Source organism: Hydra vulgaris, chromosome 06, assembly GCF_038396675.1.
Source record: "Hydra vulgaris chromosome 06, alternate assembly HydraT2T_AEP".
NCBI classification, from domain to species: Eukaryota; Metazoa; Cnidaria; class Hydrozoa; order Anthoathecata; family Hydridae; genus Hydra; species Hydra vulgaris.
In genome coordinates, this window is record NC_088925.1 from 54,162,501 (window position 1) to 54,180,494 (window position 17,994).

At 27.8% G+C, this 17,994-nt stretch overlaps 1 protein-coding gene across 1 annotated transcript in view; it reads left to right on the top strand.

The window, feature by feature from the left end:
• Nucleotides 1-7,372, top strand: part of LOC100212561 (pre-mRNA 3' end processing protein WDR33) — a 36,824-nt gene extending 29,452 nt beyond the window's left edge. Inside the window, exons 15-16 of the mRNA XM_065800482.1 lie at nt 4,485-4,614; nt 6,237-7,372. Coding sequence (XP_065656554.1) covers nt 4,485-4,614; nt 6,237-7,099 — 993 coding nt within the window. The 3' untranslated portion in view covers nt 7,100-7,372. The remainder of the gene's footprint in view (nt 1-4,484; nt 4,615-6,236) is intronic.
• Nucleotides 7,373-17,994: the final 10,622 nt, after the last annotated feature.

A 17,994-nucleotide genomic window follows, 5' to 3' on the forward strand; every position in this document is an offset into this window, starting at 1 on the left:
AGAAAGTTTTGTCTTAGTTCTTTAAGCCAAAGAGTTTTGGTTTATCGTAATAGAGATAGCTCATTTGAACATTCACCATGATAGTATTTGTAAAAAAAAAACAAAGAAATGCACCAATGGGAGAGTGGCTTAAGCTTGGCAGATAGAGCAGTTCTAATTACATTTACAATGTGCTTTGTCTGAGAGTAAAAGGATTGTTATTCATCAATATAAGAATGCCAACATTATTGCAATATTCTTTTGCAGTAAATAAATGAGTTTTGTCTAAAAAATATTGTGAATTTAAATCCATAAGCTACTGTAAACCTTAGGCTGTTACAAAAGAGAGATCAGATTAAAAATTGTTCTAAGCAAGTAAAAAAATTGTTCTAAGCATGTAAAAATAGAGCCACTTTAGATTTTCAAAATTTTCATGAAGTTTGATATTGTAGATAAGAAACTATACAGGAGCAAAGATAGAACCTTGTGGTACCCTTAAAGTGACTTGAAATAATGAAGAGTGTAGGCCTTCAAGAATAACTTCAATACTGCAGTTTAAAATAACTTAATCTCAAAACCTTTTAAAGAAGCTTATAAGAAAAAAACAGAGTAAAGACTATTCATAGGATAGTTGAAGAGGTCAAAGTGTTTTTTAGAGTTTTGAAAGATTGGAACCACTTATTTAGCACTTTTTAAAATTTTAAAAAAAATCAAAGAGAGTTCTGGAGAACACTCCTTTAAGACTATGATGGAAATCTTGTCTGGAGCACAAACTGTAGAAGTTTTTAATTAAGAATTAACTCTGGCGTTGGAAGCCAGAGTGATTCAGATGTTTAACAATGTGTTAATCTGTTTAACTGGCAGTAAGAGTACGGCCGTTAGATTCAAGAGTCAAATTAAAGTAAGATTTATTTGCAAATAACTCTGCTTTATTCTGGGGAGAAGTAAAAAGATCAGAGCCATGAATTAGAGATTAAATGTTAGACTTACTTTAGTTAATGACACTGATGAAGACTAACCAAAAGTCCCTAGAACCTAACATCTGAGATTAGATACAAGATTTAGTAAACTGAGAATAACAGAGCTTAACATCAGGCAGGACCTTTTTACATTGGCTTCTTGGAATAATAAAAAGACATTTGTTCTTAAGAGAGATGTTCTTGTAAAAAAGATGTGAATCTTTTTTACAAGATTCTCCTCCAAGTTCCTGTGAAATTGATCAGTCCTGATCAATTTCACAGGAACTGTCTTAATGTGATGTACTCTCTCAAGTGTGTTTGATTGCTTAGGCTTAAGTCTTAAATAAGTTGCAGATCGCGATAAACAATAACCTAGTTTTAGTAGGCTTTTATTTAAGTCATCAAGTGTCTTACTGAACGTAACTCTTGCGATCTTTGTCGATCACTAGCAGCGGCTCCTATTGACGCAATGTTAACGATGACATTAAGAAGATCTGGGTGATCTTCAATTACAGCTGGTCTACCATTTTTTTCGCTATTGAATTTAGAAAGTTTTGATTTTAAGTAGGGCGTGTCATCAACAATATCATTAAGTGTTCATTTCAAACTTGCTCTGCGTTGTCTTTGACGGATTGCCTCACATTTCATTTTTTTAAGACGGGTTTGTTTTATTTTTATTTGCTTTTCTACAAAAATTGATTTTATTTCAAGTTCGTCAGTTATCAATCCTGCAGAACGCACATTTACCTATGTTAACAGCTGCTCTTTTAACTGCAAAATTTCAGTTTGAATTTTCTCTTGTTGTGGAGTATGAGGTTTTGTCGTCTGATCGATTGGTACTTTTTTGAATATTTAGAAGAAGTAGCAAGTGTTTTATCGATTACAAAATCTAATTAAAAAATATAAAAATGGAACAAAGTAGATCTATTTAAAATATTTACTAAAAATGATTAGGCTAAGATAATATTATATAATTATAAATGTCATGTTAAAAAAAAGTATTAAATGTTATGCTTTCTTAAAATGTTGACTGATTGTGTAAGAATTGACTAAAAACTTGCTGATAAAAGCGAACATAAAAAATAGCAAACTATTATAGAATGCCTTTCCTTAAGTACATTTTAAAAATAAACCATAATCATAAAGAATTGCCATGTCAGGATATCGTTTTTTTGCTATTCAGCAATAGAAGTTGCTATTATATAATTGTAACATATATGTTACTGCGCGCTAGAGGGTTAAATTCTTTAAACTTAAAGCTCTACACAAAGTCTTGACCTTGGTATATACACTTACTGTATGAGTAAATAAAATATTATATAATGTCCCAGTTTGAGAAATTTTTTGAAAGGAAAACATTTTTTTCAGCACTGCTAATTTGATTTATCTAAAACATTTAGTATAAACAAAAACCTGCAAGTTTCATTAAAAATTTTGGTAAAGAAGATCTTTTTACTTGTATGCACTAACAATATATTACTACAAATGGTAAACAAACAAAAAAAGTCTGTGAAATAAAAAATGACACTATATTTATTTGTTCCACAATACAAAAAACACAACTATAAAATTTGTGTACATTGTTTTATACTGTTTATTTTTAATTTATTACAAGCATTTAAGTATACATTTATTTTGAGTATACATTTATTGATTGAATTACTCTTGGTAAAGGTGCAGTAAGTGTACTTTGACCGATTGACCGATTAATTTCGACATGACTCAGAAAAATGAAAATGACTGAGAGCTTTAAATGTTTATACAACTCCAATAAATTCATTGATATTAAAATTTTTATTTGAATAAAAAGAGTCAAAAGCTCTCACTTAAGCTATTAAAAAACATAATTAGCTTTAAAATCATTCCAAATTAATCTTCCGTTTGTGGCTACTTATCAAGAGGTATTTTTTATTTATTTTCTTCTTGACATATTTTTGATATATTGAGGCTACTTATTAAGAGGTATTCTTTCTAACAATGTAATCCTGTTTTTAAAGATTTGATTGATAAAATACCTCATTTTTCCTAATTTTATTAATTAATTAATTTAAATTACTACAATTATGTAAAATAAATAGTTATAAAAAAAATGAAGAAAGTAATAATCAAGGAAAGATATTATTATATGTTAGATAATTGCTATAGTAAGATGTTGGATTTGAAATAGCAAAACTAAAACGTGAAGACTACGATTCGTTTATGAAAGCGTTTGTGAACTTTCAAGACTTTAGTATTAATATTTTAAATTCAGAGTTATTATTTATATTTATATATACTTGTTTTTTATTTGAATTAACAAGTTCTTGCTTCTTTACTAGCTGCAAGTTATTTATCATTCACTTCCTTTTTTAATCTATAATAATAATTAAAAATGTTTATTCAAATCAAGTTAATATTTTTAGATTGAAAAATAATGTTTCTAAAATACTTTGCCTCATATTTTTATATATATATATATATATATATATATATATATTTTAACATTTTTGAAACTTAAATATGATTTAATATAAAAAGGGGTAAATTTGACTGACATAAAAGGGGGGTAATCTTAAACGACCTAAAAGGGTAAACTTAGACAAAGGCTATTTTCCATTTACAGGAAATTTTCTGCAAAACGGAATTGTAAAGAAAACCATTCAGTCATGTAACAAAAGTCTAAGATGCACACTTTTTTCAATTTGATAGTTTTCTTTTCCATTATGATTGGTGGAAAATTTCATGTATGTGAAAGTTTGCTTTAAAGGGATAGGAAATATGAAAAGTTGTGAACAAAGTTTGTTCATAATAAAGTTAAATCATTCTAATACATAATGTTTTTGTTAGTGTCTTAATAAGAAAATCTTCAAGGTTAATAGCATAAAAAAAATATATTTATTATTTATAAATAAAATCTTTAAACTTAAAATGTTTATGTATTACCAAATTAAAAAAAGTTTTAGTTGCAGCTATTCATTTGAATATTTGAAAATTTGAATTTTGTTTTAAACGAATTCAACTTCTTTACTAACGAAATTTAATTTAAGCATGAAAATTAATGATATGGCAATACTGGGAAAAAAAGTTTAATCTTTTCATAAATAGTCTTTTTTTTTTTGTAGCCTGGTGAATGTTTTGAAAATTTTAGCCAACCATAGTATATATTGCAAGTTAAGTGATTCACAAAATGGTTATATAGATGACTTAGTGCCAAACCAGCCTATACAACAAATATGTTGAAATGAGATATTTTGATGCAAAGTTTAAAAGTTTTTAACAAATGCCAAAAAATCAAAAAAGTTAAAAGTAATTGCAATTCGTTGCACTTCAAAATTTTAAGTACTGTATATTGGTGTTTGCAAAGAAACACTATTTAAATCATTTTTTAACTAATTTTATTCAACTTTGTCGTATAGGCAGGTTCAGCACTTAACCATCCCTATCATTGTGAAATTAAAATAGAAATAATGAAGGGTAAAAGGTAAATAAGTTACCTGTATTAGGGTGTAAGCAAGCAATGTCTTTTGACCTAAATGGTAGTATAGTAATGCATTAAATGTGCTTTAGGCTCAAATATACACTGTACCTCGTCAGCGTACTACAGCTATCACCTTTAAAATTGATCCAGGTAAGCAGAAAAAAGCTATAGAAGAAGTAGAAAGACTTGAAAAGCGGCGTGAACGTCATCTTTCAAGGGGTATGTACTTATTTTTATTTACCTGTCTTAAATTATATGAATGTATATTTACATATACCAAAAAAAGTCGCCTAAGTTCGGTTTTTAGCTTTGAACATTCATATCTCAAGTATTAATAAAAGTTTTTTCAATTATTTTTTAATTATACAGACAACTATACTGTTAATTTATATTTTAAAAATAAAATAACAAAAATAAAAATCAACATTAGGTATTTTATTTCAAATGAGAGCAACTAGTTTGACCAGACTTTCAATACCATTTCATAAGTTCGGTCGCTAAATACATTCCCATCAACATACCACAGTATTATGAATTTAACATCCCATTAACACATCGCAATCACAAATTTAGGATCCGATTAATGCTTCGCAAAAACAATAAATTTTAAATATATTAATGTTAAATTTTATCATTACTTTCAGAGTTTGCTTATTAGAAGCTTCAATAACTTCGATTTCATAATTTTCATTTGCAAATAAATTATTTCAGCGTGGTGCAAATAAATATATATTTTTTTGTAATTGACTCACTAAAGTTAGATTTTTCATAATTTACATTTTACCTCATTCATGCTAATAGTTGTTTTTATGGTTTAGTGGCGCATTGCCATATATATTATTAAAGAAAAAAAAATTAAATTGAAATAGGGTGCATTTTGTATTTATTATTAAATGACCTATGTTACATGGTGACCGAACTTAGACGATTTTTCAAAATATAGAGAGCTGTAATTTTGATAACCCATCAATAAAATACTTATCTTTTAAAACATGGTATACACCGTAATTTTGATTTTATGTTCCGCTTTAAATATTTTTAAATTAAAAAATTAAATAATGTAATAAAGTTTGGATTTGTTTTGGTTGATCCAAATGACTTTTAAATCCAGTGTTCTTTTAACAAAAAACACATTAAGGTGTGAGTTGCAGATATTTTTCAAAAATATTGTTTTTGAACCACCCTTATATATATATATATATATATATATATATATATATATATATATATATATATATATATATATATATATATATATATATATATATATATATATATATATATATATATATATATATATATAAGGGTGTAGTTAATTAAACTCACTTTTCTATTACATATTACGCAAATTTTTCAAATTTATAACCATTTAAATAAAATCTCCAATAATTATAAGTAGTTCGCAAATAAGTGCAAAGTTTTAATCAAAGACAAATGAAATTTTGAAGGAAGTTTTAAATAATAGAGTGGATTGTTTATTTTGGCCATAATAATCTATTTAGATTATGAGATAGATGTCAAAAAAAAGCAATATAATTAGCACATTAAATAATATTTTTATGAATATCTATATTTATTTGAAAGAAAATAGAATGCTCATCAGTATACATTTTTTTTATTTAAGAAGAGTCAAACAATCATTGATTTAATATCAATCAAAGTCCAAAGATATAAAAACAAAAACAAGCTGGATTGTTGTGTGTGTGTGTGTGTATTTTTTTAATTTAAAAATATTTAATATAGACACAGATAAATTCATGTTTTGTATCAAAACTTGAATTTATCTTTATAAATTCTCTATTGATCTTTTTATCACTTCACTGAAATTATTCTCTTTTTAGGTCGTCAACCGTCCACTAGTGAAAACCCGAATGCGCCATCATTACTTGATCTTGATATTGCTCCTCCGCCATTTTTAACAACTCACGAATGGGATGACGAAATGAAAGATGTCCCATTTATGGATGATATAAAAAGACAACAACTAGAGCAAAGACCCGGCAGACCCTGCGATATTAAACGCCCACTCCAAAATGAAGTTAATCATGTAATTAACAATGGTGGTTTTGAACCTATGAACATTGATTGTGATACTATGCAGAGGAATGTTGATAACTTTAACATTGCAAATAATGACGGTTTACGCTTTGCTGAACCAATTAATAATTTTAGACGAAACGAAACATTTCACGATAACAGACCACCTCACTTGGATGGTTTTGATAGACCTGCCGGTCAGAACTCTCATGGCGGAGATTTTAGTAGACCTCCTCCTCATCTACATTCTGGAAACTTCGAAAGACCAAGATTTGATGATCGTCGGTCTTTTAACGGACCAGAAAGAATAGACTTATTTCATCCCGAAAATAGAAACTTCAATAACAGCCATCCATTTCACCCACATCTTCGTAATGATCCTATTATTAATGATATTCCCTTTGACAGACCAATGGATGGTCTTTTCGATAGACCTCATAACGGACCTTTTTTTGACAGGCACTTTGAGAACCCACAAATGAGAGAACCAAATTATCGAATGGATGGGCCGGTATTTGAAAACGGACCTCATTTTGATAGGCCAAACGATCGCTTTATTAACGAACGATTTCCCACACAAGATAGACACGATATTCCAAGAGATAGATGGAATGGTGGTGTTAATCGTTGGCAAGACGAAAGAGTGGGTGGTAGTTTTGGCAGATAAGTTATTGTTTGTCTAATTTAGCATTCAGTTGCTGCTTTTGCCATTTTACAATTAAAGGCTAGCGATGCATAAAGAATGACTTGACATTTTCAAATGAGTAATAAAAAAATGGAGGCAAAATTTAAAAAAATAAAAATAGTGTTTGACTTCCACTTTTTTTTTCAACGTAGTTACTAAATTCGAAAATCAATAACTTCTCTTAATTAAATAGTGGTTTATTAATGACTTCTCTCACTTAATTGTATTAAAATGAATAAAACTTTCGTATTTATATTTTTAATGTGTTTTATTGAAATAATTTACACTAAATGCTGGCGTTGATGAAGTACATAATTTTTTTTATGTTTTCTTAAATTTTATTGGAGGCAACTGTTTCTTGACCCATCCTGTGTCTCGTAATTACTGCACTAGGTCATACTAGGTTAACTGGCAAGTAGTCCGCATATAACTCCGCGGTTGCATCACTAATGTTTAATGTTATGTCATGCTAATATAGCAATGTTGCTTGTGAAGCAATGTATGGACTATTTTTTTGTTTGAAAAATCGTTAGTAAAAATTTTTTTTCCGAATTATGACTGATTCTAAATCGTAAATTAAGGTAAAAAAAAAACTTAGTCATAAACAAATCAGATCTTATGTATAATAACATGAAAGAAAAAAAAATTTTTCCGTTATTTGACATAATAAAGTATGACACGAAAAATTTTTTTATCACAATTATAAAAAAGTAGCAAATTTTATTAAAAAATATATTCTCCCAATATAAAGAAATGTAATATTCAATTTTAGTTTTGTTTATTAATTTTTTAACGTAGAGAAGTTGTGGCGTATTTCGATACTCATGTAGCGCAGGAAGTTTCTTTTTTTATCATGAAAAGCTCTAATTGCTCTAATAGAGTCGATCTTTTGTTTAATTCAAGTGTCCAATTAGTACCATAAATCAAATGTTTTTGTTTAGTGTTGATACTAAGCCACTGTCTAGAAGGTGTATTTTTGGATAACTTCAAAGAGTCACTCTGGAAGTTGTTCATTGCAATGCAATTAATACGAAAAAATTAGATTTGACTTGGTTTCAGTGATATTCGATTTTGGAAATTTATTTAAATATTCGCTTTTTAATGACTGCCATTTTGACGTATTTTCATAGCCTATTTGTTGTGATAGATACCCTTGTTATTTTTAAAGAATCTTATTTTTTTCATTTCTAAACACTTTAGAATATAATCAAAAATGATTTCTTTTTTATATTTTTCTAAGCAATATGTTTGTAATTAAATCAAAAGTTGCACACAAAACATTACAAAATTAGATTTTTATTTTATAAAATATTAACGCTTCTCTTATTCGCTTTTCAACTTTGGTTTTTTGCCAAAACAACTTTTCTCAGCATCCTTGGATGTTAGTTTTACTGCTTATTTAACAGATTAAGACTTGTTAGGAAAATCCATTAGACAAAGTTTGTGTCCAGATTCAAATGCCACTAAACAAAGTGTTGTTGGTGGCTCAACCTGAATCTTGAGCAGCTGTGGCGCAGTGGTTACGCACTTGCCTCAGAAACAAAGGATCCATGGTTCAAACCCCAACTTTGGGTAAGTTTTGCGATATCGGTTAGGAAGGAGGCATGAATTTCCAATTAAATGCTCATCCGCGGTGCTCTGTGATAAAGTAAGTCTGTGTAAGGACTTTTTGGGGCACCTAAATAAAATTTAAATGAAGCAAGAAAATCCAAAAAGCAGCATCAAAATTGATTTTAACTACTGATAATATCAAATAATCAACATCGATTGTCAATCAACGTTGATTGTCGATCAACAATCAACGTTGATTGTCATTACTTGGTATTATCAGTAAAATGAATCAATAATATATAATAAAATATCGCTGTAAAAGTACGAATAAATACGAATATTTTGTTTGTTTAACCGTTTTTTATATCTTTTATGATTTTTTACTTCTTTTATTTGGATATAAATTGTTTATTGGTGGGTCTAAATCTCTAATTTACGTTTTAATTATCTTTTTTTATTTTACAATATTTTATTGAGTACCACCGCCCCCTCTTTCTTTTGCCCCCTTCTGTTCAGGTTTATAATTCCCAAGAAGAATTCCTCTCTTTGAGTTCTATTACTCAGATATGCTTCAAACAACTTCATTAAAACTTCATTTTAACAATATGCTTTTAACTTTATTTTGTCTGTTACTGTATTAAAACCTTTGTCGAAATCTAAAAAAGCTGTTTCTATATTTACGTTCCTTAGACGTTGTAATTCAATAATTGTAAAATGGCTTGTTTTTTGAATTGTTTTTTTGAATTTTATTTAGGTGTCCCACGAAGTCCTTACAATCTTATCACAGAACACCGCGGATGAGTATTAAATTGGAAGTTCACGCCTCCTTCCTAACCACTGAACCACGGATCCTTTGTTTCTGAGGCAAGTGCGCTACCACTAAGTCACGGCTGCTCTCATTCCAGCAATCTAATAAATTTGTACAACAGTTTTTATTCCGAATAAAACCACACTGAGAATATGATACTAATTTATTTTCAGTGAGATATTTTATCAAAGCATCTCTTACCCAGTGGGCATGCGTCAAACCCAAAACTCGAACTCAAAATATTTTTAGAATACTTATACAGTACCGATAAAAGTTGGTCATAAACTGCAATAACTTTTATCGGTACTTTTACAGTACCGATAAAAGTTGGTCATAAAAAATTGCAAAGCATCTTTACCAGTGGGCATGCGTCGTCTGAGGGACATCCGTCGGACGCTTTTTCTCTATTATTACTAACAGTCGAGCATGGGCTATTAGAGAACAGCTAAAGTAAAAGAAACAACGTATTTTAGACCCTGGTAGACTCCCGAACTAACTCGTGGCAAAAAAAAAATAAAAATAGAATAAAAAAGAATAAAAATCTGTTGAGGAAGAGTTTATTAATGCGCCAACTGTTTTACAGATTGCTACTATTATAAAATATAAATAAAAATAATTTCAAAATGAAGGATAAATATATAGAAACACAAAGAAATTTTCTTTAAGATAAAACTTTTAAAAGATCAAGAAGTTTTGATTACCTATTTCACTGGAAGAAAGTTCATTCAAGCGAATGTAGTCATGCTCAATTCTAGATGACTCACTTGATTTAATGGTAATTTGGCCTGAATTAGATTCTTCATTTCATTTTCAAAAATGGAGTGAAACAGGTTTTGTAAAAGACTCAACATCTGCTATCTTTAAAATCCAAAACAACAACCTTTATCAACAATACATAAAAATTGAAAAACTAAAAAACTCGAACCCAAAATATTTTTAGAATACTTTTACAGTAGGTGTGCAAAAAAGGATTTAAATCCAAAACTTTTTAAAATAAACAATTAAAATGATAAAGAGTTTGCTACTATTTTTAAAAAACTTAAAGATATTAACCCATTGATGCCCTGTCCTGATGAGACAATAATTACTGTTTAAAATATTAAAACAGCTTTTTCATGCCTAAAATCAAATAAATTCAATGATCATTAATTAAATGTTCTGCAATATTTCTGCAGAACATTTAAAATATGCCTAATGTGATGCCCTAGCGCAATGGATCAAAAAATTATTTCACTTTTTAATTAATCATGGATGGACCCCGATATCAATGTCAATATTAACTATTATACCACTAGTTAAATCCTATAAAAAATAATGTAAAAATGATAAACAAAGCAAACAATATTTAAAAATACTTTTAAAAAAAACATTCCTAAATGATTTCTTTTTATTTTTATATTCTTTAATTCTTGCTTGATTTTAAACTACATTTGTTGGATTGTAATTTACCTTGTAATACAAATAAAATACAGCAAGTTATTAAGCGTTTAAAAACGTATAATCCAGAGAAAAAATGATTTCTCTAAGCTTTTTCTTAAAAGAGATATAATTCTATTCTAGAGAAAAATCAAAATGTTTTAAAACTACTTTGTTCCGAAGAGAAGCTGCACGAAATAAATGGCTTGATTTTCAAAAATTAATTTAAAAAAATGGTTGTCGAATCAAATTATGTTTCTTAAATTGTACTTATTTTTACTTTTAATGTATATAAAAAGTGGAAGGAAATTGGGGACGTGTTAGTTTTACATTTGAACATATAACAAAGTATATTAAAAAATATTTAGCTGATGTACATTTATAAATTTCATTTAAAATAAAAGAGACTTGGCATGAATAACTCTGTCTTTAAAATTGATAAGACGAGCAACATGCTTTTGTTGACGATAAAGAGGCTCCAGTTTAGATTTATTGACCTTAACACCAATCAATATTTGCATAGATTAAATGACAATGAATAAATGAGAAATATCACTGAGTTAGACAACGTTTATTTAAAGCACTTCTAGCTTTATACAATATTCCTCATAGAAAAAAGTTTGTACTAGTTACTCTTTTGATTTCTATTTTATCAATAAAAAGTAAAGGTAAATTAATTGTTTTGTTTTAGAAGTTGGTTGAAAGAGTGAGCTTTTTTTTCAGCATATAGTGAAAGCTTATTCCTTTTGCTAATTATATAATCATGTTTTGAAATAATATTGATATGTTGTTATCAGATAATAAAAGGTCTTATTGCAAACATACTGCCACTAAATTTAAAGCTTTATGAATATTATTGATGTAATTGAAACCAACAAGTGACCCAAATATAGAACCCTGGGGTACTCCGCAGGTTATATTTAATAAATTGACGAGATTATTTTGATTACTATAAACAAACTGTTTACGGTTGCATATCAACTTTTAAGTAAAAATAAAACATTTCCTTTAATTTCATAATATTCAATTTTTTAGTCGAGGGTTTAATAATCAATTGTATCGAAATTTTTTGATAAATAAATGAAAACTCCAAACGTATATTATGAATTTTCAAAAGATTTAGTAATACTGCCAGAATTTTAGAGTATTGCCTGTTTAGTTGAGTTGTTTTTTTGAATCCGTGACATATAGTATACTATTTACAGTAAGATGATTATAGATTACGCTATACAAAATTCTCTCTTTAGAGAAAACAGACTAAGCTTTAAAGAAAAAAGACAAAACAAAGATTGGGCAATAATTTGTTACACTAGTTGTATTACCTACTTTAAAAATTAGTGTGACTTAAGCTACTTTTAAATGTTTTGAAAAATTTTCATGTTTCCTGTTGTGAACAATATTACACTTTAAATAGAATATCTTCTAAAGGCTCATACAAGTCAATGACACCATATTTCATCGTAACCAACTGATTTATTTGACTTAAGCATTTTAAAAGATTGTTCTAATTCTTTAAAGGAAGAAGTCTTTTGTGCGGCACTTTGTCACGCGTCTTTGTGAAGTCTTTGTAGATGACATCACTGCCTACCCCCATATTTGCTTCTTTCAGTATAACCCAAGCTTTATCATGTTTAAGACGCAGCCCTTAAGATGAACATAATAATTTTGCTTTGGATTGATTAAACCATTAGTGACGCAGTGTTCCATTGTGCTCCTTTAAAAAATACTTTCCATCATCTTGCACGAATTTGATCTGAGCTCTTCTGGCAGGTAGTTTAATTCAATAAGTTTACTTCCCCTCTTAAAAATAGGCGCCATATTTTCTCTACAAGTCGAGAACTACAAACGTACAATTTTAGGTCAGCAAAAAATGTATTGCAAAGCCAGCTGCTTATTTATCAAGGCCCCAACTGAATTTAACAACTGTTTGAGTACGACTTTAAAACGCTGGCATTAGATCTTTGGGCTCCAAAACAAAAAAACTCAGTGAAAATAGTTATTCAACAATGAGCGAATTTTGCCGATATCAGTGGTGATTTTGCTATTGTTTGTTTCTAGCAATGTAATGGTGTTATTGACGCTCTTTTTGCTTCGTAGATGTGTAAGTAAGAGTTTAGAGTTACTCTTTAAATTTCTGGTGAGTTGCTATTTGTACTTGTATCTGGCAGATTTTATTACTTTGGTAACGTATTTGCATGCAATACAATGTGAAGTTTTGAAAAATTTGTGCGTGTTACTACCGTGGCGCAGTGGTTTGAGCCAGAACTCAAACCACTGCGCCACGGCTGCTCTTCCAATAGTCCCGAACATATATATTTTTTTTACTTTTTCAAACTTGCTATTAAAAAGATTTTTAATATCTACGTGTGATAAAATATAAAATTACTATAAGTAGTAACTTTATATTTTATCACACAAAAGTAGTTTGGCTTATAACTTTTACGGCAGAAAAGAAGCCATAAATTACTTAGTTATTTTCTAAAACCTTAATTTATTTATTCTTCCTTAAGCAGTTCAATGATAACCAATGGATGATGCTTACCTTTGTTGTTATGTCGTTGTTAAGGACTACTTCGTAGTAACTTTTTTAAACGAAAAATGTGTAATCGCTTTCAACAGCTTATTTTTAGCTGCTTGCCTAATCGACTGGCATATATTTGATGCTTTTTATATATGGAAAACAAAGTTTAAAATTTTTGAAAATGCCAAGAATTTTTGAAATATTAAAAAAGCCAAGAAAATTTATATTTTATTCTTATACTAAGTTTTAAATTATTGATAAATAATATGGGTCTTTAAAAAGAATTTAATTTTTGTCAGTAAAAAAATACTTACAATTTCGAGATAATAAACATTATCTTTATAACCGGGGCATTATTAGAAATAATTTAACTAATTATTTTTTAAACTTAATTAAAAATTAGATTTAAATTTAAATTCAAAACTTAAAAAGTAAAGGTACCCATCAAACATTTTTATTGTGGATTTGCAATAGTCCAATAGAGACATTTTAAGCGGTTAATTGGAGCTTTGCTAATTGGTTACTTAGTGGACAATTAGATCATCCGCTTAAAGCCACTGAAATTCCGTTGTAGAATGTTTGCCTGGTAAATTATTAAGACATATCTTATAAAAAGGGCCGTTTTTTTAGAAACCAAAATCGTAAAATTTTTACGATATCTCTCATTTTAAAACTTTTTTAACATTTCACTTTCAATGTGAAGGATTGAAAGTGCCATCATTTTCTCTTCATTCATTTGTTGAACGCCAATGGCGCTTGATACCGATAGTGAACTCTTCTGTATCAACGTCGGCTTTAATTTTTTGCTAGTAGAAATTAAAAATAAACCCTTCATATCTTGCAAGAAAGTAAAAAGGGATCAATAAAGCTCTTCAATAGTTTCCATATCACGATATTTATTACAATATCCAGGGTTGAGCTTTTTAAGCTTATTAATCACAATATCCAGGATTTCAAGCTGCTTAAGCTATTAATAACAATATTCAGGATTGAGCTTCTCAAGCTTATTAACCACAATATCCAGGATTGAGGCAGGAACATAACTCGTCATTGAAATAAATTACAAAAAACGTTTAACTTGAGTGACAGACGGTAAATCACAAAACGGTCTGTATGAGAGTAATGTTTTAAAATTCATATTGTTTTAAAATTCAGATACTTTTGAATATTACGCAAACAAAAGTAGAAACTTTGCCCTTTTTTAAAAACCAACTAATAAAAGTCAGGCTGTTTTTTGAAATTAAATAATAATTACAACAGATTTTTTGATAAGTTAGATATGCTGTAATTATTATTTAATTTTTACAACATATCTAACTTGTTAATAAAGATAAGTTAATACCTTTACTTTTATATCTAAATAATTTTTACTTTTAGGGTTTGACTTTAAATTTTAATCTAGTTTATAATCAAGTTATATTTAATATGTCCTATTTAAATAACTATTAATAATAAATACTACTTGTTTTCAATCATTTGCGTAATAATATACACACAACGAGAAATCCCTTATTTTCTTCTTGATAAAGATATGATGTAAAAATTAGAAATTTGAATAAAATCACCGTCATGTCATGATACCATTACGTCAGCCGACAACCAAGAGGCCGTTTGTCCATTTTTTGTGTTTCCGAAAAATTTTAAATTTTAATTTATAAAGAATTCTGGTCAAAATGTCCGATTAATTTTTTAAATATCATAAAAAGTTGTATCATTCTTAAGACTAAATTTATTGGACACATATTGCATTGATTGTTGAATATTTATTAATAATAAACAGAAAAAACACAAAATGTGGACATACAGCCTCTTGGTTCTCGGCTGACGATTGCTTAATCATACCATCACGTAATATATAACAAATAAAAATTTCTTTTTTGTATTAAATACACGTCACAATTGTATCATCGTGTAAATATCTGCATTTTTATGAGAGTTAAACTAAAAAAATTACGTATTTTTATGGGAGTAAAACTAAAAAAATTACGTATTATTATCTCAAAAAATCATTAGTAGTGTTATCTAATGGAAACCTGAAAAATAATTCCTCAAAAAACACACATTTGAGTAATATGATACCATCTTTTTTATATAAACTGTTAAAGTTTAAAAAAAAAAAAAAAAAAAATCTTAACCAATTTATAAAAAAATAACTTTTTAATGTTTGTAGTTCTGGTGCTCCCAGAAGTCCTTGCGGTCTTATCACAGAGCACTGCGGAAAAACATCAACTAGGAAGTTCACGCCTCCTTCCTTACTAATGCCCAATAAGCGACATTAGTAAGGAAGGTATTGGTTATCATATTTTAATTATTAATGGGCAACTACCCTTTTAAATTTTTTTTTTTTACACATTATAGCTCAAAATTTTATACAGATTTCTAATCTGCAAAATTAATATAAAGTTTCTTAACAAACTTTTGACTAACATTTTGCCTAATTATTTTGAACCTAAGTAAAACAAATATGCATAGCAACGTACATAGCAACGGAGAGAATGCATTTTTTGTGTGCTTTTTCAGAACTACTATTTCAAATACAGATAAAGATTTATATATTATTTGCAACCTAATTTTTTACTTCTTGTTATATGCAAACATAAAATACGATTTTATCAAAGCTTATTTATACAACAACATAAACTAAAATATGAAAAAGCTAGTTTGGGTGATATTGAAACTACATAAATGTTAATATTAGTATCTTTTATTTAAATTTATAAAAGCTTAAAATTTTTTTTTCGACACATATTTTGCATTTTTCACATTTTTCAACACATATTTCGCAACACATTTTTCAACACATATTTCAACACATATTTCGTTTATACAAATAAAAAAATAAAAATACAAAGAAACGTTTTCATAAAATTAAAAAAAAAAGCAATATATATAAACAGACAGGAACTCAAAGAACATAGGGATGACCAAAGTCATCACAATCTTTTCATAGAAACTCTATTTGGGCTTTTAACAAGTTTATTTCATTATTATATTATCAAGCACAGTTATTATATATATATATTAACAAGTTTCAAAGCATTTGATTTATCATTTGATTTCAGATGATAACTTTTCTCTTTTTATATGAAACTTAAATGAATTTACTAATTTCACTATATTAAAATAGCTCGTTTTAAAGTTAGGGCACCTTAGATGGTTACAGACTTATAAACAAGAAATTAATAAAGATATTATCATTTAAGACAAGTGAACTTTTTAAGGTTAAACGTAGGTTTTTATGATTTCAAAACTTATCAAAGGGCGCCAAAAAAACATCCATGAAAAAGTATGAACCTGGTAGTTTTCAAAATATTTTTTTAAAAAGTTAAATTTTTCACATTTTTTAAAAATATTTCTTCTTTATGAATTTATATTTGTGTTGCGTAATCCAAGACTTCACAATTCAAGGACGCCGTTAAAAAAATCTCAAAAAGAATTTATGCTATCAAGATGAAATTTTCAGAGATTGTTAACAATCCCTTAAAATTTAATCATTCCATTCATATCGCAAAAATAGACAAAATAAACGTTTACTTGTGATATGAGTGGAGTAGAATTTTTAATAAAACTTTAGATTTTGAATTATCAAATTTTTAATAAAACCTTAGATTTTGAGTTATCAAGTTTTTTATATTTTATTTTAAGCTTTTTTAATTACCCAATTTGTTTTTAATTTTTTACATTAAAAAAAAAAATTGTTTAAAAATCAGCTTTATTCATATCACAGTTTTACGCATCTAGAAAAGTTTAACAAAGTTACTGTCACTCATTCTTCTTTTTTTTTTTCGGCGTAAATCCAGCTATTTTTGGTATTTTATGCTATTTCATTGTTTACGAGCTACCATTTTACATTTAATTTTTTTAATCATAACGTCAGTATAATTTTTCGTCGTTGGCCAGGTAATATCTCACTTGTATAAAAAGCAAAATTTTACAGGAGACTGAAAAAACTATATATTTCAATGAAATGAGCTTTTAAAAGTAAGAGTAAAAAACAAATAACTAACAAATTATAATATAATTCGTTAGTTATTTGTTTTTTACTCTTACTTTTAAAACCTTATTTCATTGAAATATATAGTTTTTTCAGTCTCCTGTAAAATTTTGCTTTTTACACAAGTGAGATATTACCTGGCCAACGACGATTTACTGTTTGAAGTGAGAAAAAGTTTTTCTATACGTTTTGTTTTAAAATTTGAAGACCCTTTAAATACAAGAGAATTAGAACAACTGCAGCATACTTTGCGAAAATTGTGCATGTTTTTGCGACAAAACTGCGCAACTACTATATTAACATAGCTATATTTTGGTTTATAAAAAAATTGTTTTTTGTTTAACAGCCACAATATATATTTCTTGAACGAAAAAGTGACTTGACTAATTTTAGTTAAATTTGGCAACTTTTTGTTGCCAAATTGAAGTAAATGACTAATTTTAATTACACTGAAAAGTCCGTCAATTATTTTAAGCTGTGGTATTTTTGGTTTAGTTAATTTTAGTTTTGGTTTTAACACTACCCACATTGTTAACTTTGCTTTAGAGAGAGTATAAATCCTTTAAATAAAGAGACTTCATTAAAAA